The following is a 27947-nucleotide window of genomic DNA, read 5'->3' as shown; positions in this document are numbered from 1 at the left end:
GGGTATGTTTATACCAGCTTTGCACATCTAGTGGCTACCCAGTATCATTCAAGGGAGCTCTTAGAAGACACTAGCCGACTACTAGTACTTCAAGCCTGGACAGAGGAAAATAGAGCTATCACCGATGACTCTCTGGAGAGACTGAAGGTATTTAAACACCAGCAAGGGTGTGTCAATTAATAGCAGAAGGTGGAGGTCACTGCTAAGTCCTAGAAGGAGAAGGATATCTTTACACTACAGAGATGAAAAGAGTAAGAAGGTGCCTGCAGAGTCAAGCTCAATGACCTTCTACAGCAGGATCCAGAACGACTGTCTGTCACACCTGACACACCCTTGACAGCAACCTGTGCAGCAGCACCGTGGCCCAAGAGGTAAGGGGCCCATTTCTACCTCTAAAGCAGGTGGAATTGTGCATTATGATGAGGTCTTGGACTGCAAAGGGCCCATACATTGTTTGTGCCAGGGGCTTTTTTCTGTTTGTGTCCACCAGTGATCCATCCCCTTGGTGGATGTGCACTATTTCAATATGACAATGATCCAGAGCACATATCTTTTGCGTTTTTGAAGATCAGGGTGAAAATGATTCAGTGGCCAAGTATGTTTCTTGATCTGAACCCAATCAAACACCTACGGAGAAATCTGAAGAGACAAGTTAAGCATCACTCTCCATCCAGCATTCAGGCTCTAAACAAGTTGTTAATAAAGTATGGAAAAAGATATATTTTGCAATATGCCATCAACTTGTTGATTCCATGCCTAGAAGACTTGGTGCTGTCCTTAAAATTAAATAGGTCATTAGAAATACTAGATGCAGTAGTTTATTATGTAGGTTGTATTCATTTTTGCATCAAATAATGTGAGTAAATCTAAGGATTTTGAAATAAAAGTTATATTAACTACCTTATTTTCATGTTATGGGTTAAAAAATGTTCTATGAAGCTGTCTTGTTAAAATTTTGGACATTGTTCTTACATTTGGTGAAATATTGATTAATATCTCAAGTTTTAAAAGGGGCACAGTTTATGTATATATATACAGTATATATATATATATATATATATATATATATATACATTATCTTTATTTCATTGGTAAATTCTATATACCCATGTTGAAAATTTTTGCTTTTCACAATATTTTTTAGTCCCAGGGAGCTTTATATATGATTTTTCTGGTGATTGCTGTACATGCCAACGAATAGTATGTATATGACCTTATAAATTGAATATGTATTGTGTTGTATAGCAGCAAACAAGGGATAATGCAAAAAACATGGGTGTTTGTTAAGTCAGGGTCAGGATATATTCTCTAAAAATTAGAGTAATATATTAGAGCAAAAAACTTTTTTGCTATTGGGTACTTTGGGAACATGTAAAGCTTGTACAGATTTGAAAGTCCTTTTTGTGATTTACTAAGACTTATTTAATACTGCTCAGAATTTAATATACTGTGTATATATATATTGTGGTAAAGCGACTTGCTCGGCTCTCACAGAGGCAGACACAGGAAACACTTCTTGGGTTAACTTCCTGCTGGTTTATTAATACACGGCATAAACCATGGCAGGGTTCCACAAAATAAACACGGACTCTCTGGGATAACGAGAAAACAAAAAAAGATAAAGTATAGTACAGTTCATAGGTGAGCGGGGTTTTGCCCACTCCATGTAGCACAATAAAGTTTCACCACAATGTCCTTCTGTGGAGCTCTCTGGATTCTACACACACAGTCTGGAGACTTCCTTCTCCAAACCACACCAGAGAGAAAAAACTTAATGCTTGTAGATTTAACTTCTCCAGCCACACCCTTGAGGTGGATATATGGTGAGTAGGCATCCCGCCCATCTCACACCTACTCACAAAGAATCAGACCCAAAATGGCTGATTAACCTCTTCAGCACCTAACACGCTGAAGAAAACTTCTAGGTTCAGTTCACTGAAGCTAACAGTCACAGTGAGACATATCTCCCCTCACATACATCACCAGTGACTCTGTCACAATATATATAAATATATATTATAAGTGTATACTTTTTACATATAATTTACATATATTATATAATTATAGAAAAATAGAATGTTAGAGTTGGAAGGGACTGCCAGGGTCATCGTATCCATCGTATTCCTTTCTATCTTTTTCCAGAGACTCCAAAGGCAGCCATTACATTTGCTTACTGTGATGTCCAACAGGCTGTGTTCTCGCTTTGACAGTTTTGGGGTGGATAAATTGAAATTCAGGTAAAACTAGGATAATATAAACAATATATCAATCCCATATATATTACCTCTCTGTCTCCAGTTTCTGTTTGTCTGTTTACCTATTTGTTTATGTCAATGTTAACAGTTAGAATTAGAAGTTTTTTTTTAACCCTATGACTGTTCAAGGATTTCCTCCTGCAGTCTTAAAATGCTTTAGTAATTTTTTTATTTTTTTACTAGTGCTGCCATAATGTTTAGTCAGAAGGTTCCATCTGCAGACCTCAAGGATGTGCTGACACTTTCAGAGCAGGGAACCCAAGTCCTGGTTAACAGTTGTGGATTCTTTACAGATAAGAACATTGAAAGTGAGGTATGGCCTTTATCTACAGAGATGCAGTATGTTGTATGACAAACAATATTAGACTTTGAATTACTTCACTCTGCAGAACAGCAGAATATGCATACCCCTTGACATTTACTTGCCATTGCTGAATATACACGTATGTATTTTAAGCACTGATAAGGTCATGATGCACTTTGCCGACACATTTATAGGATATCATTATGACTCCTGAAGTATTTGAAAAACATTTAAGAATATTTGCTCATGTTTATTACAATAGCTTCAATAAGCAACTAGAATAAAAAGAATGTCTTATGTTATCTCACTACCTGCCATTATTTTAGCAGGCAATGCAGAAACTTACACCATAAAATAAAGAGAAGAACAAACAAAACCAATAATAGTATTTGACCTATTAATCCAATAATGACTAAGCACTGCACATTTCCTGGCCCTGTGCCATTGTAAATTTATAGGGTAGGATTAAAGCTCCTGCCCTGCAATCTATCAGGAACTGGTCCAGTCTCCAGCTGTCAGACAGTGCCGTGATCCCAGGGAGAAGGTAGGTAGAAGTGGTTTATTACCTTTCTGCTACCGATGCTTCTACAGGACCTGGAGATCACCTGATCGCTCAATCTCTGGGTGGTAGCAGATCAAGATCAGTGACCACGTTTGGCATTATTGTAGCGAGGAGAGCCCAATTAACAATTTATCAGGTGCATATCTCAAGAAGCACAAGCAGGGCACAATGTGTGGCCACTAAACTGGCATATTTTCAATTCTACAGGAAAAAGCATGACATGGATGTTACAAAGTGAAAATACCTGTGGGTACAAACTAGTCACTGCTGCTGTAGATAAATTCATTGAAAGGTTCAATTTCCACAATAGGGTTACCTTTGGGGTTTTTCTGCTGTTCTGGTACCCTCGGGACTCCACAAATGTTGCCCGCAAACTATTCCAGCAAAATCTGTGCTCCAAAAGGCAAACAGAGCTCTTTGCTACTTAGTCCTGCTATGTGGCCAAACTGCAGTTTCTGAAAACATATGGGGCATCACCACATTTGAGAGAAATTGTGCAACAAATTTTGGGGTCTAGTTTTACCTTTTAACCCTTAGCTAACAAATTAACTGAAAGATTTGCAGCTAATAAAAAAAAACACATTTTTACCACTAAAATGTTATATTTACTCACCCCAATGCTTTTTTGGTACCTCAAGGACTCGGAAAATGCACTCTTGCTTTCTGAGCTTTGTTATGTGCCCAAACATTTGTTTTTGACCACATGGGCAATCACTGTGTTTGGGAGAAATTGTTTAACAAATTATGGGGTCCATTTTCTCCTATTATCCCTTGTATAAATTATAAATGTTGTGCTAAAACAGTATTTTAGTGCAAAACTTTAATTTTTTGTTTTCACATCAAATTATTATCAAGCTGTCATGGGTGTGTCGCCACGAAGATCGTCACGACTACACAGCCTGACTTCTCGCAGCTGAGTTTTTGGTGCTTTGTGTTTTTTGGTTGTGAGGGAGTTAATTCTCTCTCTGTGCTTGACGAGGCTTAGCCTCGCCCAGCTGCAGTTAATGCTGCAGTATTGGGATTCCTTCAAATACCTGCTGGTCTGTTAGGGAAGTTGTTGGTGAAAGCATTTCTTGCAGACCTTCAGAGTGGATCGTTGTTTGGTGGAGTGAGGAGTGAGGAGTATGCGGTGTGGTTTGTTCCCTTCCTCCCTTTATCATTTATCTCCTAACCTGTTGTTGTTCCCTCTGTAATTGTGGTGTTAGTTTTTGTATGCAAGGTGGTTTTTGGTTTTCCCCTTGTACTGTCTCGTTTGTCTAGTACTGTGTTTTGGGCATTTTCTATCCTGTTTCCCATTATTGTGATCGGGGTCCTTCTCAGGACTAGATTACTTAGGTTCAGGGATATTCAGGAGTTTAGGGTTACACTGGCGGCCTGGACCTCTGTACCATTAACAGTACCTCCAGGTTGAGGGATTAGTCAGGGCCCCCGTCTAGGGTCAGCTCAGGCCCCTGACCTCCCTGTACGCTGAGACAGCGTGACATTTTCACTGACCGACAAAAAAAAAAAAAAAAAAAAATTCCAACCACCATGGATCCAGTAGCCAGTCTAGCTCGGCAGTTGCAGAGTTTGTCCATGGAGTTGGCGGACGTTAAGTCCAAGGTTTTGTGTCCTCTGGAGCAAGCCGGACCAGAACCTAAAGTAGCTCTCCCTGACAGGTTCACTGGGGGGCGGGAAAAGTTTTTTGTTTTCCGGGAGGCATGCAAGTTGTACTTTCAGCTGCGGCCTCGGTCATCCGGGAGTGAGGAGCAAAGGGTGGGAATTGTCATCTCGCTCCTACAAGGGGACCCACAATCTTGGGCGTTCTCTCTTCCCCGGGCTCCCCGGCTCTCCAGTCAGTGGATAGGTTTTTCGCTGCTCTGGGGCTCATATATGATGACCCAGATCGGATCTCCCTTGCTGAATCTATGTTACGTAGGATCCACCAGGGAAATTGTCCGGCGGAGGAATTCTGTTCGGAGTTCCGTAGGTGGGCCACGGACACCCAGTGGAATGACCCAGCTCTTAGGAGCCAGTTTTGTCAAGGGTTATCTGACAAATTAAAGGATGTGTTGGCACAGTATGACCCTCCCGCCTCACTGGAAGCCGCTATGGCCCTTGCTATTCGCACTGACAGACGGCTTCGGGAGAGGTGCGGGATAACTCCGCCCCCTGGGATGACTCCATCTCCTACAAGGTCCCCTCATATGGAGATTCCCCTGGTCAGTCCAGAGGAGCCTATGCAGTTAGGAGGGACATCTTTCCGAGGGAGGGGACCGGCGGTGCACCACAAGACTGGAAGGTGCTTCTTCTGCGGGAGAAAGGGACATTTTATTGGGGGGTGTCCATCCCGTCCTTTGCAGAGAAAACAGTCGTCGGAAAACTACTGATCCCAGGTTGTGTGGTGGACGGTAATCTGGGAGTAGGTATTTCGTCCCTAGGTTCGTCTCAGTTTCTCATACCGGCGGAGGTGGTGGTCTGTACGAGAACTGAGAGGATATCTGTTCTTCTAGATAGTGGGGCCGGGGCTAATCTTGTGGACGCTCGGTTTGCCCGGGTTCAAGGTATGCTATTGAATATGTTGGCTAAACCCATCCCCATATTTTCGATCGACGCCAGGCCTCTCGGTCAGGGAAGTTTTTTGCAAGTGGTGCATAACGTAAATCTTCAAGTGGGGGCGATACATAAAGAACTGTTGTCTTGTTACGTGTTGGAGGGTCTTCCCACTCCTATTGTGTTGGGCCTTCCTTGGTTAACTAAGCATAATCCAGTTATTAATTGGAAATCCAGGGAGATAAGCCAATGGAGTGAATTCTGTAATAAAAACTGCATGAATACGGTCATCGGTGCTGTCACTCCTAGGGTCTTACCTCCATTTCTGGCGGACTTTGAGGATGTATTCTCGGAGAAAGGGTGTCAGGAACTACCTCCTCATCGCGTGTATGACTGTTCTGTAAAATTGCTCCCTGGGGCCAAGTTACCTAAATCTAGGTTGTATAACCTATCTGGTCCGGAGAGGCAGGCCATGAAGGATTATATTTCTGAGAGGCTGGCTAAGGGGCATATTAGACCTTCATCTTCCCCGGTGGTCGCGGGGTTCTTCTTTGTGAAAAAGAAAGATGGAGGCCTACGCCCTTGCCTGGTTTTCCGTGAACTTAATCGGATTACGGTCCGAGATCCGTATCCACTCCCACTTATCCCCGATCTCTTTAATCAGATCGTGGGCGCCAAATGGTTCTCTAAGTTGGATCTCAGGGGGGCGTACAATCTGATTAAGATAAAGGAGGGGGATGAGTGGAAGACGGCGTTTAACACTCCAGAGGGGCATTATGAGAACCTTGTCATGCCATTCGGTCTGACTAATGCCCCGGCGGTTTTCCAACACTTTGTTAGTGACATTTTTCGCCGCCTGGTGGGTCAGTTTGTGGTCATATATCTGGATGACATCTTAATTTACTCGCCTGATCTTGTGTCTCATCAGGAGCATGTTAGGCAGGTGTTACAGATCTTGCGGGATAATAAACTGTACGCCAAATGGGAGAAGTGTGTGTTCGCCGTACAGGAACTCCAGTTTTTAGGTTTCCTGGTGTCAGCGTCCGGTTTTCGTATGGACCCAGGGAAAGTGCGGGCAGTTCTTGAGTGGGATCTGCCAGAGAATTTTAAGGCACTACAACGTTTCCTGGGGTTTGCTAATTATTACCGGAAATTCATTCGTAATTTCTCATCCATGGTTAAACCTCTCACAGACATGACAAAAAAGGGGACGGATTTTTCTAGGTGGTCTGACAAGGCTTGTCAAGCATTCTCCTCCTTGAAAAAATGTTTTGCCTCAGCACCCATACTCATTCAACCTGATGCGTCACAGCCGTTCATTGTAGAGGTAGATGCTTCTGAGGTAGGGGTGGGAGCAGTTTTGTCACAAGGTTCGTCTCCTGGTAAGTGGCGTCCGTGCGCTTTTTTCTCCAAAAAATTGTCGTCTGCTGAGAGGAATTACGATGTCGGCAATAGGGAACTCTTGGCTATTAAGTTAGCTTTTGAGGAGTGGCGCTATTTTTTGGAGGGGGCAGTCCATCCGGTCACCGTCATCACTGATCACAAGAACCTGCTTTATCTGGAGTCCTCAAAACGCCTGAATCCCAGACAAGCCAGGTGGTCGTTGTTTTTTACCAGGTTTAATTTTGTCGTTACATATCGTCCTGGGTCAAAAAATGTGAAGGCGGATGCCTTATCTCGTAGTTTCCCTGGGGCCGGGAATACGGATGATCCGGTTCCTATCCTTCAAGAGGGGGTGGTGGTGTCGGCAGTATGCTCTGAGCTTGAGGAGGAGGTATTGGAGGCTCAGGGGGATGCCCCTGTTGGACCTCCAGGGAGACTGTTTGTTCCAGATCAGCTACGACAAAAGGTGATTGAGGCACACCATAACTCAGCTTTGGCAGGACACCCAGGGAGTAAAGCAACTGTGGATCTCCTCTCGCGTCGGTTTTGGTGGCCTAACTTACATAAGGAGGTGGTAACTTTTGTTGCGTCCTGTGGGGTTTGTGCGCGCTCTAAGACCCCACATACCCATCAGTCTGGGGCCCTCTTACCTTTGAAGATCCCGGAGCGTCCTTAGACTCATCTGTCTATGGACTTTATTACGGACCTCCTGCCGTCTTCGGGTAAAACGGTCATACTCGTTGTAGTAGACAGGTTCAGCAAGATGGCACATTTTATCGCTCTCCCTGCTCTTCCTAATGCTAAAACTCTTGCGCAGGTGTTCATTGGAGAGATTGTGAGGCTTCACGGGGTACCCTCCGATGTGGTGTCGGATCGGGGGTCTCAGTTTGTGTCCAAATTCTGGAAGGCTTTTTGTGTTCGGCGGGGAATGCATTTATCGTTCTCATCGGCTTTTCATCCTCAGACCAATGGTCAGACGGAACGTCTGAACCAGAGTTTGGAGACATATCTCCGGTGTTTTGTGTCAGAGAACCAGGAGGACTGGGCTTCTTTCTTACCTCTGGCAAAGTTTGCTCTTAATAATAGGCGGAGCGAATCCACTGGTAAGTCCCCGTTTTTTGGGGCATATGGTTTTCACCCCCAGTTTTGTACTTTCAGTAGAGGGGGCTCTTCGGGGGTTCCTGAGGAGGAACGATTTTCGTCATCACTCGCTTCAGTATGGAGAGGGGTACTGAATAATCTGAGTACTATGGGGAACCGATACAAACGTATGGCTGATAGGAGGAGAGTGTCTGGTCCGGACCTAAGTGTGAACGATCGGGTATGGTTGTCTACCAAGAATATAAAACTCAAGGTTCCCTCCTGGAAACTGGGTTCCAGGTTCATCGGGCCGTACAGGATCAGTTCTATAATTAATCTGGTGGCATTCCGTCTTGACCTCCCCCCTACATTTAAAATTCATAACGTTCCACAGATCTTTGCTTAAGAGGTATGTGGCGCCAATGATACCGTCACCTTTACCTCCTCCTCCAGTGGTGGTCAATGGAAATTTGGAGTTTCAGGTATCGAAAGTCATCGATTCATGTTTTAGTCGCCGGTCCCTTCAGTACCTGGTTCATTGGAAAGGGTATGATCCTGAGGAGAGAATGTGGGTTCCTGCTTCAGATATTAACGCACACCGGTTAATTCGGGCCTTCCATACGACTCACCCGGATAAACCTGGCCCTGAGGGTCCGGAGGCCCCTCGTAGAAGGGGGGGTACTGTCATGGGTGTGTCGCCACGAAGATCGTCGCGACTACACAGCCTGAATTCTTGCAGCTGAATTTTTGGTGCTTTGTAGTTTTTGGTTGTGAGGGAGTTAATTCTCTCTCTCTGTGCTTGACGAGGCTCAGCCTCGCCCAGCTGCAGTTAATGCTGCAGTATTGGGATTCCTTCAAATACCTGCTGGTCTGTTAGGGAAGTTGTTGGTGAAAGCATTTCTTGCAGACCTTCAGAGTGGATCGTTGTTTGGTGGAGTTCGGAGCGAGGAGTATGCGGTGTGGTTTGTTCCCTTCCTCCCTTTATCATTTATCTCCTAACCTGTTGTTGTTCCCTCTGTAATTGTGGTGTTAGTTTTTGTATGCAAGGTGGTTTTTGGTTTTCCCCTTGTACTGTCTCGTTTGTCTAGTACTGTGTTTTGGGCATTTTCTATCCTGTTTCCCATTGTTGTGATCGGGGTTTTTCTCAGGACTAGATTACTTAGGTTCAGGGATATTCAGGAGTTTAGGGTTACGCTGGTGGCCTGGACCTCTGTACCATTAACAGTACCTCCAGGTTGAGGGATTAGTCAGGGCCCCCGTCTAGGGTCAGCTCAGGCCCCTGACCCCCCTGTACGCTGAGACAGCGTGACACAAGCTTAATAAGCCACCTGTGGGTTCAAAATGCTCAATACACCCCAGAAAAATTCCTTGGGGGTCCAGTTTCCAAAATGGGGTCACTTATGGGGGGGTTTCTACTGTTTTGGCATGTCAGGGGCTCAGTTAATGCAAGATGACATTCACAATGTATTCAAGTCAAATTTAAGCTCCAAAAATCAATTAGCGCTATTTCCTTTCGAGGCCAGCCCAAACAGCAGTTTTTAACCACATATGGGATATTACCATGTTCATTACAAATTGAGTATCAAATTATGCGGTCCATTTTCTCCTGTTATCCCTTGTGAAAATTACTAATTTGGGGCTAAAATAACATTTTTCGTAAATGTTTCATTATCGCACCCAAATGTTATAAGGTCTGTGAAGCATCTGTGGATTCAAAATGCACAGCACACCCCTAGATGAATTTATCGAGGGGTTCAGTTTCCAAAATGGGGTTGGGATTTCTGCTGTTTTAATAGGGACTCTGCGAATGAGATGTCCACAATCTATTCCAGCCAAAGTTATGCTTCAAATATCAAATAGAGCTTCTTTCTTTTGAGCCCAGCCGTGCGCCCAAATAGCAGTTTTAGACCTCATATGGGATATTAACACATTTGAGAAAAATTATGTAATACATTTAATGGTACATTTTCTCCTATTACCCCTTGTGAAAATGAAAAATGTGCAGCTAAAGCAATATTTTAGTGGAAAAAATGTATATTTTTATTGTTTCAATTCACTTTGCCTTAATTCCTGTGTACCACCCAAAAGGTTAACAAATTTCTAATAGCAGTTTAAAATAGTTTGAGGGGTGAAGTTTTTAAAATATCACTTCTGAGGTTTTGCAATATATAAGATTTCTAAATTTCCTTGAAAATAAAAAATTGCTGCCACATTTTAACCCTTCTAACATGGTAACAAAATAAAAGGTCATTTGAAAAATGATGCTGACGTAAAGTAGACATATGGGAAATGTAATTTATTAACTATTTTGTGCGGTATAACTATCTGGCTTAAGGATATAAGCATTTAAAGTTTAAAAATCATTAATTTTAAAAAATCTTCAGCAAATTTCAAATATTTTCACAAAAAAGCTAAAAAAGTATCAACTAAAATTTACCAAAACAAAAGGTATAATATGTAACAAAAAAAAACAACCTGAGAATCACCTGGATATATAGAAGCATTCTGGAGTTGTTACCACATAAACATTATGACCAGCATCACTTTATGGTCAGATTTGAAAAATGGAGCTTGGTCATAATGTTAAACTTGTCTCCGTCACTAAAGGGGTTAAAACACAATCTACATGAATACAAACTAAAAGGGTAAACCCTGGTTAAAACTAACAGGGAAATAAAAATTGTTGTCACTTTACAAATCAGTAGTCAGACCATTTACAGAATATTTTGACAATTTCTGTGCACCAGTGCCTGTAAGGGCTTAGTAGAACAGTGGCAAGATGAAGGGGTAGGAAAGCCAATATAATAAATGGAATGAGTGAACTACAGTACCCAGAAAGATGGTAGGATATCAAGTGAAAAATGGTTTTGGACCATAAAATGTTATAATCTTTTACTGTGACTTTTAGTTCCCTTGGGTATCACTGCTTATACACAAGGATGACTGATACTTGCTCTAGACACTTGGTGCTTATAGGGGTATTTTTTGCGCTGTGGAGTTCCATTCATCCACCTGTCTTGTAGGTGTAAATTATATATACCCCCCTCAATTTCTGGGTATTGATGGCTTTATGTATTTTTAATGCTAAGCTGAAAAAAGGTTAACCCCAAATTAATGACATGTATGTAAAGATGCTTTAATGCTGATGAAATTCTTATCTTGTCTGTAGAAATATCCATCATTGAAACTGTATGTTAATGAGTCACAGACAGGAGGCAGGCAGAGAGCTGGGAATAGGGGGAGAGGCAGGAGAATTGCAAGTGCAGTGTCCACCCCTGCTGCACTTGTGACTCATTAGCATACAATTTTAAAGATGGATTTTTCTACAATGGCAAAATGGATTTCTATAAAAAAGATAAGGATTTAATCAGCATTATAGCACCTTTTATATACATGCCATTAATTTAGGATATAAAATCCGGACAACGGGGTTCCCATTAAGTATTTCAGTGTTCAACCAATCACTCAGAGTCTTATTTTCATTTTTGTAGATCGGGGAGCTGAAGCTCCTTTAAGGATATCAATAAGACATTTTACAAGGGTTACAATGTAACTGCATATGTAATAGATGCTGGAAATAATGGTCAATGTGTGGAGCCGCTTTATCCTCTTCTTTAGGGAGGAATAGTATATAGGTCATCAGCAAGAGGTAGTTTCCACACTCCTCCCCTATACATGGTCATTCAGATGACCACACAGGCAAAGTAGCTGTATCCATAAAATCACCTGAAGAAGACAAGGTTGCTAACCTTTCCAACAAAATATAATGGTCATAGAGAAAGGTAAAGTTAAGGATGAGACTTTACACTTGAAGCTGTTAACTCTCTAATTACATTGAGGTCTAGCATACTAAATGGGTCAATGGTATACTAACATCACTATACTAATTAAGGAGTTAAAACCCATCTGTTTTTGCCATCTAGAAACTTAAGGGGTAATAGACTGATAGATTTGTAGGTTTGAGAAATATTTTTTTATTTTAACATTTATGAACATTTTCAGAAGTTTCTTTCTTTCCTATGGGTCTTGGGTCACGTAATACTGATTCACAGACATCATAGAAAAATAGTTCAAAATGTACAAACAAGATTTCCCATCTGAGAACACATGGAGAGTACAAAGTGAAGTAAAATAGCATTTCTCTCTGAGCAACATCGAGGTGAATGTTAGAAGGCAGAAAAGACAAGCGCCAACATTAAAGTAGAGCACAAAGGGGGTAAAGGTCAAACGCCATCTAAAGAGAAGTTAAATTGTATTCATCATGAAGCAGTGACATTAAAATTATTCTATTCTTTGCCAGGCATAAAAACATTTTCAATTGTAACATATTACAATATAATTGAAAAGGATGAAGTACTAGTATTAAACCCTTTCGCAGTCAATTTTCGTTTTTGTGCTTTAGTTTTTCCTCCTCTGTTTACAAGAGTCAGAACTTTCTTTATTTTTAAATCAGTTTGAGGGCTTGCTTTTTTTGCAGGATGAGTGGCATCATTCACTTTAACATATAATGAACTAAACACAGCTTCACTGCACACGCGTGGGGAGTCGTACGTCACGGCGCATGCATAGGGGAACCGCGCGTCACACCGCACATGCGGGGAGCCGCGCATCATGACGGTCACGTCGCTTGTGCGAGGGGACCCCAGGAACAATGCACAAGTGCGGATTAGACTTACACATTGTGCAAGTGCAGTTAATGTCACAATACAGTTGCATCTGACATAGGACGTTGTAAAGATCTGAGGTTGTGGGTTGTAAGTAATCACCTAGGCAGGTTAACGATGCAACAATATTTTATTGATCACAGCCATGGTAATAAAGCAATTCCAGTTAAATGGCCAAAATACAGTTCTCTTAGTCCTCATGTTCCCAATCTGGGTTCAGTAGTTCCATTGGCTTTGTATATGCCATACTCACTGTCTCCCAACTTTTGGTTGGCCCACAGATTTCGTATCTCCAGCCAGTATAGTCTGTAGCCACAGTCCATGATCCTCTAGACGGCGGATAAACCGATGAAAGCACAGGTATCCAGTAGCAGCAGTCCTTTTAAGAAAGTGTAAATTCAAATGACATAATCCATAATGGTAACATGTTTATCCATCCATTCTTCCAAGTCCACGGTCTCCATCCTCTTCCTTCAATCCTTCCACACAACTCTCTAAAACTTGTCTGTCTTTTCTTCCACTGGGATCAGTTCCCTCCCAGGTCAGAAGTGATCACCCTCCCCCTCAAGCATTCACTATAAGCCAAAAAACAATGAAGAATTTTCTAGAAGCCTTCATCTGAGACTGCCTGCAAGACCCCCTGTGATGACGGCTCCACTGTGTCTTAATCCACACTCACCTAATGAGACCATTGGCTGTTGAAACAATGGACTCCTGAGATAAAGATGAGATTAGTGGAATTCTGGACATTTTACAAGTGAATCTTACATACTGTTACGCTCGCGCCCGGACAGACTGGCGTGAGCGTGATTAGTGATCCCACTGTACCATGAACCGAGGAGTGCCTGGAGGGGCGTAACTAAGTATCAACCTGATCCGACCAAGGTCGCACGGTGGCTCAGTCGACTCCGTGAACCAAGGAGGAACCGAGCAGAGGGACAAGGTGCTACTCCAGGTCAGACCCTGGTCACAGCTGTTGACCCACACTGGGGAATGCAGGAACAGGCAGGTTAGACTGGAATACAGGCAGGTGGGTATTGGCAGGCACGGCTGGTATGCAGACAGGTAGATACTGGCAAGCACGGCTGGAGTGCAGACAGGGAGGAACTAGCAGGTTGGAGAGCAGGCTGGATAGGGTCCAGTACAGACTGGGAGACAGGAACAGAGCCGCAGATGCGATAGACAAGCAGAATAAAGTGAAACCGCCGGAGCGGAGGACAAGGCAGAGCAGAGAGGAACCGTGGGTGCAGTGAGCAAGCAGAGCGGAGCGAAAACTGCAGATGCGGTGGGCAAGGCAGAGCAGAGAGGAACCGCCAGAGCGGTGGTCAAGGCAGAGCAGAGAGGAACCGCCGGAGCAGTGGACAAGGCAAAGCAGAGTGAAACCGCCAATGCGGTGGACAAGGCAGAGCAGAGCGAAACCACAGGTGCAGTGGACAAGGCAGAGGAGAGCGAAACCGCAGGTGCAGTGGACAAGGCAGAGCAGAGCGAAACCGCCAGTGCGGTGGGCAAGGCAGAGCAGAGAGAAGCTGCCAGAGCGGTATGCAAGTTAGAGCAGAGAGAAACCGCAGGCGCTGTGAGCAAGAAGAGCCGAACAGGGCTGAAGGTGCAGGCAGAGAGGACAGGACTCTGTTCACATGGAACAGACTGGAAAATACAGGAAGATGGCTAGAACACAGGAGTTAGATACGGAGGAAGGAAAAAGGGACAAACAGAACCAGATACACACAGGGTATTTACAATGAAGTAGCGAGTGGACACAAAACTCACAAACTGAAGTACAGAGACAACGAGTAGGAGTTAGGTGCAGTTTCAGACACTGCAGGAAAAGGGAAGGTACGGACATAGAGACAAACAGGTAAAAGGCTAGGATACAGTTCAGACAGGAACTGCTACTGCAGCGAGATATAAGAACGAGCCAGGGTATACAGAACCCAGAGTGGCGGAAACAGACTAGAAGTCACAGGTAACAAGTCTGGGTATGCAGCCCCCAGAGTGGCAGAAACAGACTAGAAGTCAGAGATAACAGGCCTGGGTATGCAGCCCCCAGGGTGGCAGAAACAGACAAGATACAGTACAGGACCTGGCAATTCAGTTGAAAAGACAAACTGAGTGAAGGTGTTGCTCAGGCACCTCCCTCTGGGTGGAGGGGTTTTAAATATCCAGTGACTCACAGCAATAGGCTGGGGATGCATTAGGAGTGCACCCACAGCAGCTACAAGAATCTGGAAGTAACCGGGCCACCGCCCTAAGCAATCAGACAAGAGACATGCACACAGCATGAACTGGAGCAAGGTTTGCAGGCTGGACTGACAGGTAAGATTGCGGTCTTGCATAGTGGGAGGTGGTGCACTATGCAAGCATGCCGCCAGGGATGTTACAGTACTCCCCCCCTTTACGCCCCCTCTTCTTCAAGCCTGCAAGAGTCTTCTGCAGAGAATTTGGAGGCCAATCCTTCTTTTCAAGAGGATTACCTCTTCTGTCCATTAGAGGAAACGAAACTGGTCTCATCATCTTGTTGACTAGGATGCTTCCTCCTATCAAGCCATCCTCAGCCACAGATGAAGTGGGTGAAGTACCAGGAACAGCACACAGGAAATTCTCTCCATTTGTTATCAGGTAGCACCCTGGTGGATTCAGGAGACAACTGGAGGTCCTCCGCCTGGTTGGAGGGGAGCAGAGACTCAGGGGTATCCACCGCCTTGACGTACACTTTGCCAAGCTTACTGGATGAAGTGGGCGGCGTACAAGGTACGGGGTGTAGGAAAGTCTCTCTCCGTTTATCAGGTAGCACCCCGGGAAATTCAGGAGACAAATGGAGGTCCTCCACCTGGTGGGAGGGGTGCAGAGACTCGGGGGTAACCACCGCCTTGACGTATACTTTGCCAAGCTTACTGGATGATGTGGGCAGCGTACCAGGTACCAGGTGTAGGAAAGTCTCTCTCCGTTTATCAGGTAGCACCCCGGGAAATTCAGGAGACAACTGGAAGTCCTCCGCCTGGTTGGAGGGGTGAAGAGACTCGGGGGTAATCACTGCTTTGAAGTTCACTTTGCCAAGCTTACTGGTTGAAGTGGGCGGCGCACCAGGTACCGGGTGTAGGAAAGTCTCTCTCCGTTTATCAGGTAGCACCCCGGGGAATTCAGGAGGCAACTGGAGGTCCTCCGCCTGGTTGGAGGGGTGCAGAGACTTGGGGGTAATCACTGCTTCGAAGTACACTTTGCCAAGCTTACTGGATGAAGTGGGCGAAGTACCAGGTACAGGGTGTAGGAAAGTCTCTCTCCATTTGTTATCAGGTAGCACCCCGGAGGATTCAGGAGACAACTGGGTGGATCAGGGAAATGCTGTAGATATAGTATATCTTGACTTCAGCAAAGCATTTGACAAAGTATCTCACACCATCCTTATTGAAAAAATGACCAAGTATGCAATGGACCAGGCAACTGTTATGTGGATTCATAACTGGCTTAGTGATCGGACTCAAAGGGTGGTTGTAAATGGCTTCACATCCAGCTGGATGAATGTCTCAAGTGGGGTACCACAGGGCTCCGTCCTGGGACCTGTATTGTTCAACATCTTTATCAATGATTTAGATGAAGGAATTGAGGGTAAACTGATTAAATTTGCTGATGACACAAAGCTAGGAGGGATAGCTAATACTAGAGAAGAGAGAGAGAGGATTCAAAAAGACCTAAATAAACTGGAGCAGTGGGCAGCAACCAACAGAATGGTTTTTAACAGGGAAAAATGCAAAGTACTACATCTGGGCAATAAAAATGAAAAAAGCATATACAGAATGGGAGGAATAGAGCTAAGCAACAGTACATGTGAAAAAGACTTAGGTATACTAATAGATCATAGACTGAACATGAGTCAACAGTGTGATGCAGCAGCAAAAAAGGCAAATACAATTCTGGGATGTATTAACAGAAGCATACAGTCTAGATCACGTGAAGTCATTATCGGTCTTTACTCCTCTTTGGTCAGACCTCATCTGGAATACTGTGTACAGTTTTGGGCACCACATTTTATAAAAGACATAGACAAACTGGAGCAAGTTCAGAGAAGAGCGACCAGAATAGTGACTGGTCTGCAAACCATGTCCTATGAGAAATGGTTGCAGGATTTGGGAATGTTTAGCTTGCAAAAAAGAAGACTGAGAGGAGACTTAATAGCTGTCTACAAATATGTCAAGGGCTGTCACATTGTAGAAGGATCATCTTTATTCTCATTTGCACAAGGAAAGACTAGAAGCAATGGGATGAAACTAAATGGGAGGAGACACAGATTAGATATTAGAAAAAACTTTTTGACAGTTAGGGTGATTAATGAGTGGAACAGGCTGCCATGAGAGGTGGTAAGTTCCCCTTCAATGGACGTCTTCAAACAGAGGCTGGACAGACATCTGTCTGAGATGATCTAGTGAATCCTGCTTTGAGCAGGGGGTTGGACCAGATGACCCAGGAGGTCCCTTCCAACTCTACCATTCTATGATTCTATGATTCTATGTCGTCCTTGCGAATATACTCCACAGTCCCCATTGCACCCTAGTATACGTGAGTGTAATAGACATCTCCAGCTTCTCTCATATGGTCTTTCAGATCCTGCCAACTTCCCGATGGGGGAAGCCCTGAGACGAGGACTCTGTATTTAGTTTGCTGGATCAGGGGCCTGTCCCTTCCACATACCTCTCTAGTAATGTGCTGCAAATGGTAGAGTAACATCTCTGATCCCCAGAAGACAAGTTATTAAAAGCTTCTCTTGCTTTTCCAGTCAGGCCAACACTTAAAACTCAGGGCCAGTCACCGATTGAAACCTCATGCAGCATGCTGAGGTTCTCAAATAACCGGAGATGTTCATCAATATCTGAGGTGTCCTCATTGAACTGTGGTATATCCCGGTACCTTAAAGATGCGGGCCCCTCTCTCCTGTTATCCACTGTCCTCTGCAATGTGGTGAGTTGGGGTACTGCTACATGCACACCCAGATATTTGCTTATCACTGCCGCCCACTCTATCTCCGTAGCCCGATCTCCTAGCGCATCCAGCATCTGCCTCAACTCAGTTGGTCGATCCTCCACCATTTGGATGACAGCCCTGGGCTGTTATCCCTCATCCACGTCTGAACTGGCCTCCTCATGTGGTTGCTCCTTGTCCCAATCGTCCAAGCGTTGCATTAGGATCGCCTGATTGTCCTCCTGCAACCACTCTAGTTCTCTCTCAGAGCAAAGGGCTCTCAGCACCTCCTTCTTGAGCCACTTGTAGATGGAGTCTGCCATTTCTTCTGCCAAGTCACCTCTCAGTAACTTTCCCTGGTATGCTGTCCAGAGATAGGTGATCCCACCGGTGCCACCACTTGTAAAGATCTGAGGTTGGGGTTGTAAGTAATCACCTAGGCAGGTTAACAATGCAACAAAATTTTATTGATCACAGATATAGTAATAAAGTAATTCCAAGTAAATGGCCAAAATACAGTTCTCTCAGTCCTCATGTTCCCAATCTGGGTTCAGTAGTTCCACTGGCTTTGTATAAGGCCATACTTACTGTCTCCCAACTTTTGGTTGGCCCACAGATTTTGTATCTCCAGCCAGTATAGTCTGTAGCCACAGTCCATAATCCTCTAGACGGCAGATAAACCGATGAAAGCACAGGTATCCAGTAGCAGAAGTCCTTTTAAGAAAGTCTAAATTCAAACGACATAATCCATAATGGTAACATTTCTATCCATCCATCCTTCCAAGTCCACGGTCTCCATCCTCTTCCTTCAATCCTTCCACACAACTCTCTAAAACATGTCTGTCCTTTCTTCCACTGGGATCAGTTCCCTCCCAGGTCAGAAGTGAACACCCTCCCCCTCAAGCATTCACTGTAAGCCAAAAAACAATGAAGAATTTTCTAGAAGCCTTCATCTGAGACTGCCTGCAAGACCCCCTGTGGTGACGGCTCCACTGTGTCTCAATCCACACTCACCTAATGAGACCATTGGCTGTTGAAACAATGGACTCCTGAGATAAAGATGAGATTAGTGGAATGCTGGACGTTTTACAAGTGAATCTTACTGACAAGTAAGCAGAACTATATAAAACATAACAAGTAAATCACTGATAATACACAATAATAATATTGACAAAAATGGTGGTCCGTTGCTGGAAAAGTATCATAGTCTTTAGTAAGTGGGCAGCTCCTCACAGACGTATTATTACGCCCTACATAAAAAAATGAGTTATTGGTAATGCTTTTTTTTCTTTTTACAGCTATCTGAACATGTTAAGCAAGTCTGCCATAAACTTTCCAAAGATGAGAGAGTTTCTAACTGCTGCAAGAAATCATCAATAGATGCTCTCCTCTGCTTACATTCCATGCCTGCTGCTGAACCCATTAAGCTTTCAAAACTTCAGCTTCCAACCAGTGAAAAACTGTGCAAGAAAGGCAAAAACCAAGAGCTTAAAAAGTAGGTGAAAATTCTAAGATAAATAATACATTTTTAATCAAACATATATATATATATATATATATATATATATATATATATATATATACACACATATACTGTATATAAATATATATATATACTGTATACAGTACAGACCAAAAGTTTGGACACACCTTCTCATTTAAAGATTTTTCTGTATTTTCATGACTATGAAAATTGTACATTCACACTGAAGGCATCAAAACTATGAATTAACACATGTGGAAATATATACTTAACAAAAAAGTGTGAAACAACTGAAAATATGTCTTATATTCTAGGTTCTTCAAAGTAGCCACCTTTTGCTTTGATGACTGCTTTGCACGCTGTTGGCAATCTCTTGATGAACTTCAAGAGGTAGTCACCGGAAATAGTTTTCACTTCACAGGTGTGCCCTGTCAGGGTTAATAAGTGGGATTTCTTGCCTTATAAATGGAGTTGGGACCATCAGTTGTGTTGTGCTGAAGTCTGGTGGATACACAGCTAATAGTCCTACTGAATAGACTGTTAGAATTTGTATTAAGGCAAGTAAAAAGCAGCTAAGTAAAGAAAAACGAGTGGCCATCATTACTTTAAGAAATGAAGGTCAGTCAGTCCGAAAAATTGGGAAACTTTGAAAGTGTCCCCAAGTGCAGTTGCAAAAACCATCAAGCGCTACAAAGAAACTGGCTCACATGAGGACCGCCCCAGGAAAGGAAGACCAAGAGTCACCTCTGCTTCTAAGGACAAGTTTATCCAAGTCACCAGCCTCAGAAATCGCAGGTTAACAGCAGCTCAGATTAGAGACCGGGTCAATGCCACACAGAGTTCTAGCAGCAGACACATCTCTACAACAACTGTTAAGAGGAGACTTTGTGCAGCAGGCCTTCATGGTAAAATAGCTGCTAGGAAACCACTCCTAAGGACAGGCAACAAGCAGAAGAGACTTGTTTGGGCTAAAGAACACAAGGAATGGACATTAGACCAGTGGAAATCTGTGCTTTGGTCTGATGAGTCCAAATTTGAGATCTTTGGTTTCAACCACCGTGTCTTTGTGAGACGCAGAAAAGGTGAACGGATGGACTCTACATGCCTGGTTCCCACCATGAAGCATGGAGGAGGAGGGGTGATGGTGTGGGGGTGCTTTGCTGGTGACTCTGTTTGGGTTTATTCAAAATTGAAGGCATGCTGAACCAGCATGGCTACCACAGCATCTTGCAGCGGCATGCTATTCCATCCGGTTTGCGTTTATTTGGACCATCATTTATTTTTCAACAGGACAATGACCTCAAACACACCTCCAGGCTGTGTAAGGGCTATTTGACCAAGGAGGAGAGTGATGGGGTGCTACGCCAGATGACCTGGCCTCCACAGTCACCAGACCTGAACGATATCGAGATGGTTTGGGGTGAGCTGGACCGCAGAGTGAAGGCAAAAGGGCCAACAAGTGCTAAGCATCTCTGGGAACTCCTTCAAGATTGTTGGAAGACCATTTCCGGTGACTACCTTTTGAAGCTCATCAAGAGAATGCCAATAGTGTGCAAAGCAGTCATCAAAGCAAAAGGTGGCTACTTTGAAGAACCCAGAATATAAGACATATTTTCAGTTTTTTCACACTTTTTTGTTAAGTATATAATTCCACATGTGTTAATTCATAGTTTTGATGCCTTCAGCGTGAATGTACAATCTTCATAGTCATGAAAATACAGAAAAATCTTTAAATGAGAAGGTGTGTCCAAACTTTTGGTCTGTACTGTATATATATATATATATATATATATATATATATATAGTTGTGCTCAATAGTTTACATACCCCGTCAGAATTTTTCCTTTCTTGGTCTTGTTTCAGAGAATATGATTCATAACAAAAAACTTTTTTCTCCACTCATTGTTATTGGTTGGCTGAAGCCATTTATTGTCAAACTACTGTGTTTTCTCTTTTTAAATCTTAATGTCAACCAAAAACATCCAAATGACCCTGATCAAAAGTTTACATGTCCTGGTGATTTCGGCCTGATAACATGCACAGAATTTGACACAAATGGGTTTGAATGGCTACTAAAGGTAAAATCCTCACCTGTGACCTGTTTGCTTGTAATCAGTGTGCGTGCATAAAAGCTGAGTGAGGTTCTTGGATCCAGACAGACTCTTGAATCTTTCATCCAGCCGCTGACGTTTCTGGATTGTGAGTCATGGGGAAAGCAAAAGAATTGTCAATGGATCTACGGAGAAAAGGTAGTTGAACTGTATAACACAGGAAAGGGATACAAAAAATATCCAAAGAATTCATAATGCCAGTCAGCAGCATTCAAACTGTGATGAACAAATGGAAAATCAGGGGCTCTGTAAAAACCAAACCACGGTCAGGTAGACCAACGAAAGTTTCGGCCACAACTGCCAGGAAAATTGTTCGGGATGCAAAGAAAAACCCACAAACAGCATCTGCTGAAATTCAGGACTCTCTGAAAACTAGAGGTGTGGCTTTTTCAAGATGCACAATAAGAAGGCACTTGAAGAAAAATGGGTTGCATGGACGAGTCGGCAGAAGAAAGCCATTACTGTGCAAATGACACAAAGTGTCTCACCTACAATACACCAAACTGCACAGAGACAAAGGCTTCAAGCTGTCATTGATGTTACCGGAGGCAATACACGGTATTAAGAACTGGGGTATGTGAACTTTTGTCCGGGAGTTGGCGGATGCTTTAGTCCAGGTCTGGGAGGAGATCCCACAGGAGACCATCCGAAACCTCATCAGGAGCATGCCCAGGCGCTGTAGGGAGGTCATACAGGCACGTGGAGGCCACACACAATAATGAGCCTCATTTTGACTTGTTTTAAGGACATTACATCAAAGTTGGATCAGCCAGTAGTGTGTTTCTCCACTTTAATTTTGGGGGTCACTCCAAATCCAGGCCTCAATTGGTTAATAAATTTGATTTCCATTGATGATTTTTGTGTGATTTTGTTGTCAGCACATTCAACTTTGTACAGAACAAAGTACTCAATGAAAATATTTCATTCATTCAGATCTAGGATGTGTTATTTGAGTGTTCCCTTTATTGTGTATACATATATATATATATATATATATATATATATATATATATATATATATATATATATAAATAGTATGCAATACAAGAAGTATATACAGTACAGACCAAAACTTTGGACACACCTTCTCATTTAAAGATTTTTCTGTATTTTCATGACTTTGAAAATTGTACATTCACACTGAAGGCATCAAAACTATGAATTAACACATGTGGAATTATATACTTAACAAAAAAGTATGAAAGAACTGAAAATATGTCTTATATTCTAGGTTCTTCAAATTAGCCACCTTTTGCTTTGATGACTGCTTTCACACTCTTGGCATTCTCTTGATGAGCTTCAAGAGGTAGTCACCGGAAATGATTTTCACTTCACAGGTGTGCCCTGTCAGGTTTAATAAGTGGGATTTCTTGCTTATAAATGGGGTTGGGACCATCAGTTGTGTTGTGCAGAAGTCAGGTGGATACACAGCTGATTGTCCTACTGAATAGACTGTTAGAATTTGTATTATGGCAAGAAAAAAGCAATTAAGTAAAGAAAAACGAGTGGCCATCATTACTTTAAGAAATGAAGGTCAGTCAGTCCGAAAAATTGGGCAAACTTTGAAAGTGTCCCCAAGTGCAGTTGCAAAAACCATCAAGCGCTACAAAGAAACTGGCTCACATGAGGACCGCCCCAGGAAAGGAAGACCAAGAGTCACCTCTGCTTCTGAGGATAAGTTTATCCGAGTCCCCAGCCTCAGAAATCTCAGGTTAACAGCAGCTCAGATTAGAGACCAGGTCAATGCCACACACAGTTCTAGCAGCAGACACATCTCTTCAACAACTGTTAAGAGGAGACTTTGTGCGGCAGGCCTTCATGGTAAAATAATTGCTAGGAAACCACTGCTAAGGACAGGCAACAAGCAGAAGAGACTTGTTTGGGCTAAAGAACACAAGGAATGGACATTAGACCAGTGGAAATCTGTGCTTTGATCTGATGAGTCCAAATTTGAGATCTTTGGTTCCAACCACCGTGTCTTTGTGCGACGCAGAAAAGGTGAACGGATGGACTCAACATGCCTGGTTCCCACCGTGAAGCATGGAGGAGGAGGTGTGATGGTGTGGGGGTACTTTGTTGGTGATACTGTTGGGGATTTATTCAAAATTGAAGGCATACTGAGCCAGCATGGCTACCACAGCATGTTGCAGCGGCATGCTATTCCCTCCGGTTTGCGTTTAGTTGGACCATCATTTATTTTTCAACAGGACAATGACCCCAAATGCACCTCCAGGCTGTGTAAGGGCTATTTGACTAAGAAGGAGAGTGATGGGGTGATGCGCCAGATGACCTGGCCTCCACAGTCACCAGACCTGAACCATATCAAGATGGTTTGGGATGAACTGGACAGCAGAGTAAAGGCAAAAGGGCCAACAAGTGCTAAGCATCTCTGGGAACTCCTTCAAGATTGTTGGAAGACCATTTCCGGTGACTACCTCTTGAAGCTCATCAAGAGAATTCCAATAGTGTGCAAAGCAGTCATCAAAGCAAAAGGTGGCTACTTTGAAGAACCTAGAATATAAGACATATTTTCAGTTGTTTCACACTTTTTTGTTAAGTATATAATTCCACATGTGTTAATTCATAGTTTTGCTGCCTTCAGTGTGAATGTACAATTTTCAAAGTCATGAAAATACAGAAAAATCTTTAAATGAGAAGGTGTGTCCAAACTTTTGGTCTGTACTGTATGTAGGTCTACATGTCAGACTCTTCCACCCCTTCTCCCTGTGAGTGGTGGTTGTATGCCACTTGTATGGCCAACTTCGCCAATTCCTTGACCACTTTGCATGCTGCCTTCCCCATTTTCTCTCCAGTAACATACTCTTTCTCTCAATGGGGAACTTTACCTTCCTCATTCAATTCTATCTCCCCAGCTGCTGCTCATCTTCTATCTCTAACCTCCTATCACAACTTACTAACTCACCTATACATGAAGACAGAATCTGGCTGAACTCACCATATGACTTTACTAACTATTCTCTCCTGTTCTGACCAAAACCTTCTTTCCTTCTCTGTTAAAATTTGTCACTCTATTCAGGATACACCTACATAGTACACACTTAAAATGTTCATACCTCAGCACAATTGGCATTGTGGTTTATAGATAATTTAGTAACAAAACATTTAGAATTGGTGCAGAAAGGTTGAACTTGATGGACCTAGTTCTTTTTTTAACCTATGTAATTATGTAACAACTGGGCAATGTGTGAAGAATGTACAGTCATATTTGTACAATATCTTTCTGTCCAGATTTAGCTAGATTATATTGTTATAAGACAATAAAAAGTACCCTAGATGAGGCAGCACTCTCTTCATGCACATGCCACAAACAAGTTTTCTTCAGCAGATTTCCTCAGGTGTGTAGAACATCTATGGAAAAATCACATTTGGCAGAAGACGTCATCTTGCATAAATCTGCTGAAAACATATAACTCTGCCCATGACCTTGCCAAACAACCCTACTTCACAACCCTCATCACTTATGCAGTGATCCAAAATTACTCTTTGACACTTTTTACTTTTTTCTTTGTCCTAAAGTGTAGTGCCTGTCACCAAACTTAGCGCTGATGATCTGATAATTTTTTCCAAAGACAAATTGAAAACAACTGATGGGAAATGATCTCTCAAACCCCTAATAGCATGGATCCCATGGGAATATAAAGACTATTCTTAAAGCTTAAATGAATTACATTAAATATTTAACCAAAGTTTACCTCTTAATAAGAAAGAATTCTACAATTGGTTGGATAAAATAAGTCCGCAGAGCTTTATTAAGGATATTGCATAAAGAAATAACTAACCATTTAAAATCTAACATAAGTTTAATAATAACACCAACAACGACTCAGTCCTTACTTGACTCAAGTAGGTAATTCGGTCTATTTTTACATAATTAAGAAAATAACACACAGCCAGAGAGCTGAGTTTTACCTCCCACAAGCCAGGACGGCTAATCAACTGGCATGGCCCCCCAAGCACTGCAGCTTCAATCATATTTTGCATACCAATATCAAGTATGTCGAGACCGATCTCTGACAAGTTAATCATATCAGCTCTGAACAAGCCCGGAATGAATCCTTCCAATTGATTATGATGGTATGTGAAACCGCGCATTGACGCATACATTTTTCTAATAATCTGCTTACACTTTTTCTAATTTTATCCAGGAACCCAAACTCATTGCAATCCTATACTAGTCTAGGAATGATTGTAGATGGAAAAATAGTGTTGCAATATAAAAACACACTCTTTATTTCTTCAATGAGTTCTGGATTTAACTCTTCCAACATCATTGCCCCCCGGCGTGAATAATAATCAAGCTGGGTACTGGAAAAATCAATCTAGCATGCAGAATCTGGTTCGGTATATCTCACCACTTTAAACCTCTGGTGCCCATCCAACATATAGAAACAAATTCAGGATTAAAACCTAAATTTATACCATATTTTCATATTGAAGCTCTTCTCTCTACCCAATGTATAAAGGAGTGGCCAATAATCCAAATATATCTTTTCCCAGGATCTAAAAGAAAGATTAAATTAAAATCGATTGGGGTCTAACATAAATGTTAAATCTGCTCGATTCCCATCTACCAAGCTGTTTTACAGCTTGGTCACTAAAACCAAACCTCACAGCTTCAGTTGCTTGAAGGAATGGGAAGAGAAATTACAATGTTCAACATCTGCAGGGATTTTTTAAAGATATAATTAAACTGGAACTTCGTCATAAAAGAGCCATCCGAATGATCGAACAAAGGTCCTGTAGAAAACGGTCAAACTGCAATGTATTCCAATAAGCAATGAAAAGGATATTTACTATTTTTAGCCAGAGACAATAGTAACTATGTCCCTCTTCCCAACTGGTCAGTCTTTGACTTTCTTATACAGAACCTAAAATGGTCAGATTCTACAACAGTGTCATCCCAAAAATTCCAGAAGGGTGAAGTTTATTCTCAGAAACGAATTCACTGATTCTCAATGCTGCAAAAAAGGCAACTGAAAAAATAACTTTAAATAACAAGAGCTCAAATTGGGATAAACATACTTTATCTAGAACGCCTACCAATCTTGATAACAACAAGATAGTAACCGGGCGACGCTTGTCAGCTGAAACCCCATCCCTTTTTAATCCTTTTAACAATTGCTTCTCCTGAAAAACACTATTCAATGGTCTAATTTCATATAAGTTCTGAAAGAATGAGATCCGATGTACAATGTGGGCTACAGATGAGTATGAATAAATTTTCCCTATTACACAAGACACAAAATGAACTGCCATAAAAGTGTTCGCTGAATAAGCACTAAAACCAGCATGTTCACACAATGACGACCATCTGAACCATGAATGAGAATAATCACTCCAAGTTTTAGGACACACAGACCTCTCAATAAAATGGCAAGCTAATCGAAGATCAGGCTTCGAAGATCAGGCTTGAGGGCATCAGATCCCATCCCGGTCCATTACTGGTGCTAATCTCCGAAAAGTATACCATTGAAAGTGAGACAAAGCGTGAACCACAAATTTTTTTTCTGTGAAACTACATCTCGCTTTTATCAAGATATTAAATCTCAAACAGAAGAAAACCAAATATCTAAAGAGTTTTGCCACATCACATTTTGGAATTCAAAGTGTTTACCGCAAACACGACTCCATCATTGTCCGATAAAATATGAATTCTTTTGTCTTTGAAAAACTGTCCACAAATCACCACAGAAACTAATATAGGAAACAGCTCAAACAAGACTGGATTTCTCAATATCTGTTTCTGCTGCCAAGAATGGTGCCATGCCTCGGAAGAACACAGTCCGGACCAAAAGCACTCAAAATCGAACGCGCTGATCGCCATAAAGAAAGACAAAGTAATATTAGATACAAATTACTCTGGAATCATACTGTGACCGTTAAAAGTACTTAGGAAAGAATATCACGATTTCAGGTCATCCCGTAACTCAGCTGTCAGCCTGATATGTGATCCAGGTAACATAAGACCTCTAGTTGCGAAATACAACCTTTTAGAAAAAAAAAATTCCCATTGGGATGACCCATAAAGCAAAAGCCAAGCATCCTAGCAGGGACTGACATTCCTCTAAAAGTACATTTTTATGCCTGATCAGCTGAATGATCTCACTCAAAATTCTGTTAATTTTTTTAGAAGGCAACCTGAATGCCATACCCACAGAATCAATTTCAATGCAGAGAAATTCTATGAAATGAGTCGGAAAAAACGTTTTTTAATGAGCCAAAGGAAAACCAAAATCTTTAGCCACTGAAATAAATTTTTGCAACAAACGCAATCCTGGTGGACCAATAAACATAAAGACATCCAAATAGTGTACTGTACCTGTGACGCTCGCAGCCCTGCCCTGGGAAGATGGAGGATACTCGGAGCCGGGTCAGATGTTGAGGGGGATGCAGCCGTGGCCTGGACCCGTTTCGTGCCCAGGGCCGTCACATTAAAAAGGATGTAAGGGCTTTCAGGGTTGAGTGGTATTTGTCGACTACGCCACCTGTGGTGTCTGGTGAAGGACCAACAGAAACGCTTGCAGTCCGCTGAGGCCCGGTGTCATGGCGGCTAGAGTTCTCATTGCTCCCCACAGGCGGAGCGTGGCCTCAGGGCAGGCAAG

General features: G+C 42.6%; 1 protein-coding gene across 3 annotated transcripts in view; it reads left to right on the top strand.

Annotated features, from left to right (window-relative positions):
* Nucleotides 1-27947, top strand: part of GC (GC vitamin D binding protein) — a 338037-nt gene that overhangs the window by 213788 nt on the left and 96302 nt on the right. For all 3 annotated transcript variants that reach the window (XM_073637868.1, XM_073637861.1, XM_073637874.1), the window contains exons 6-8: nt 2143-2237; nt 2439-2568; nt 19029-19225. In XM_073637868.1, the coding sequence (XP_073493969.1) occupies nt 2143-2237; nt 2439-2568; nt 19029-19225 (422 nt within the window). The remainder of the gene's footprint in view (nt 1-2142; nt 2238-2438; nt 2569-19028; nt 19226-27947) is intronic.

This window comes from Phyllobates terribilis, unplaced genomic scaffold (assembly GCF_046119375.1).
Source record: "Phyllobates terribilis strain yellow unplaced genomic scaffold, ASM4611937v1 Scaffold_1__5_contigs__length_1240528914, whole genome shotgun sequence".
NCBI classification, from domain to species: domain Eukaryota; kingdom Metazoa; phylum Chordata; class Amphibia; order Anura; family Dendrobatidae; genus Phyllobates; species Phyllobates terribilis.
The sequence above is the reverse complement of the archived record's forward strand: the minus strand, read 5'-3'. Positions and strand labels throughout refer to the sequence as shown.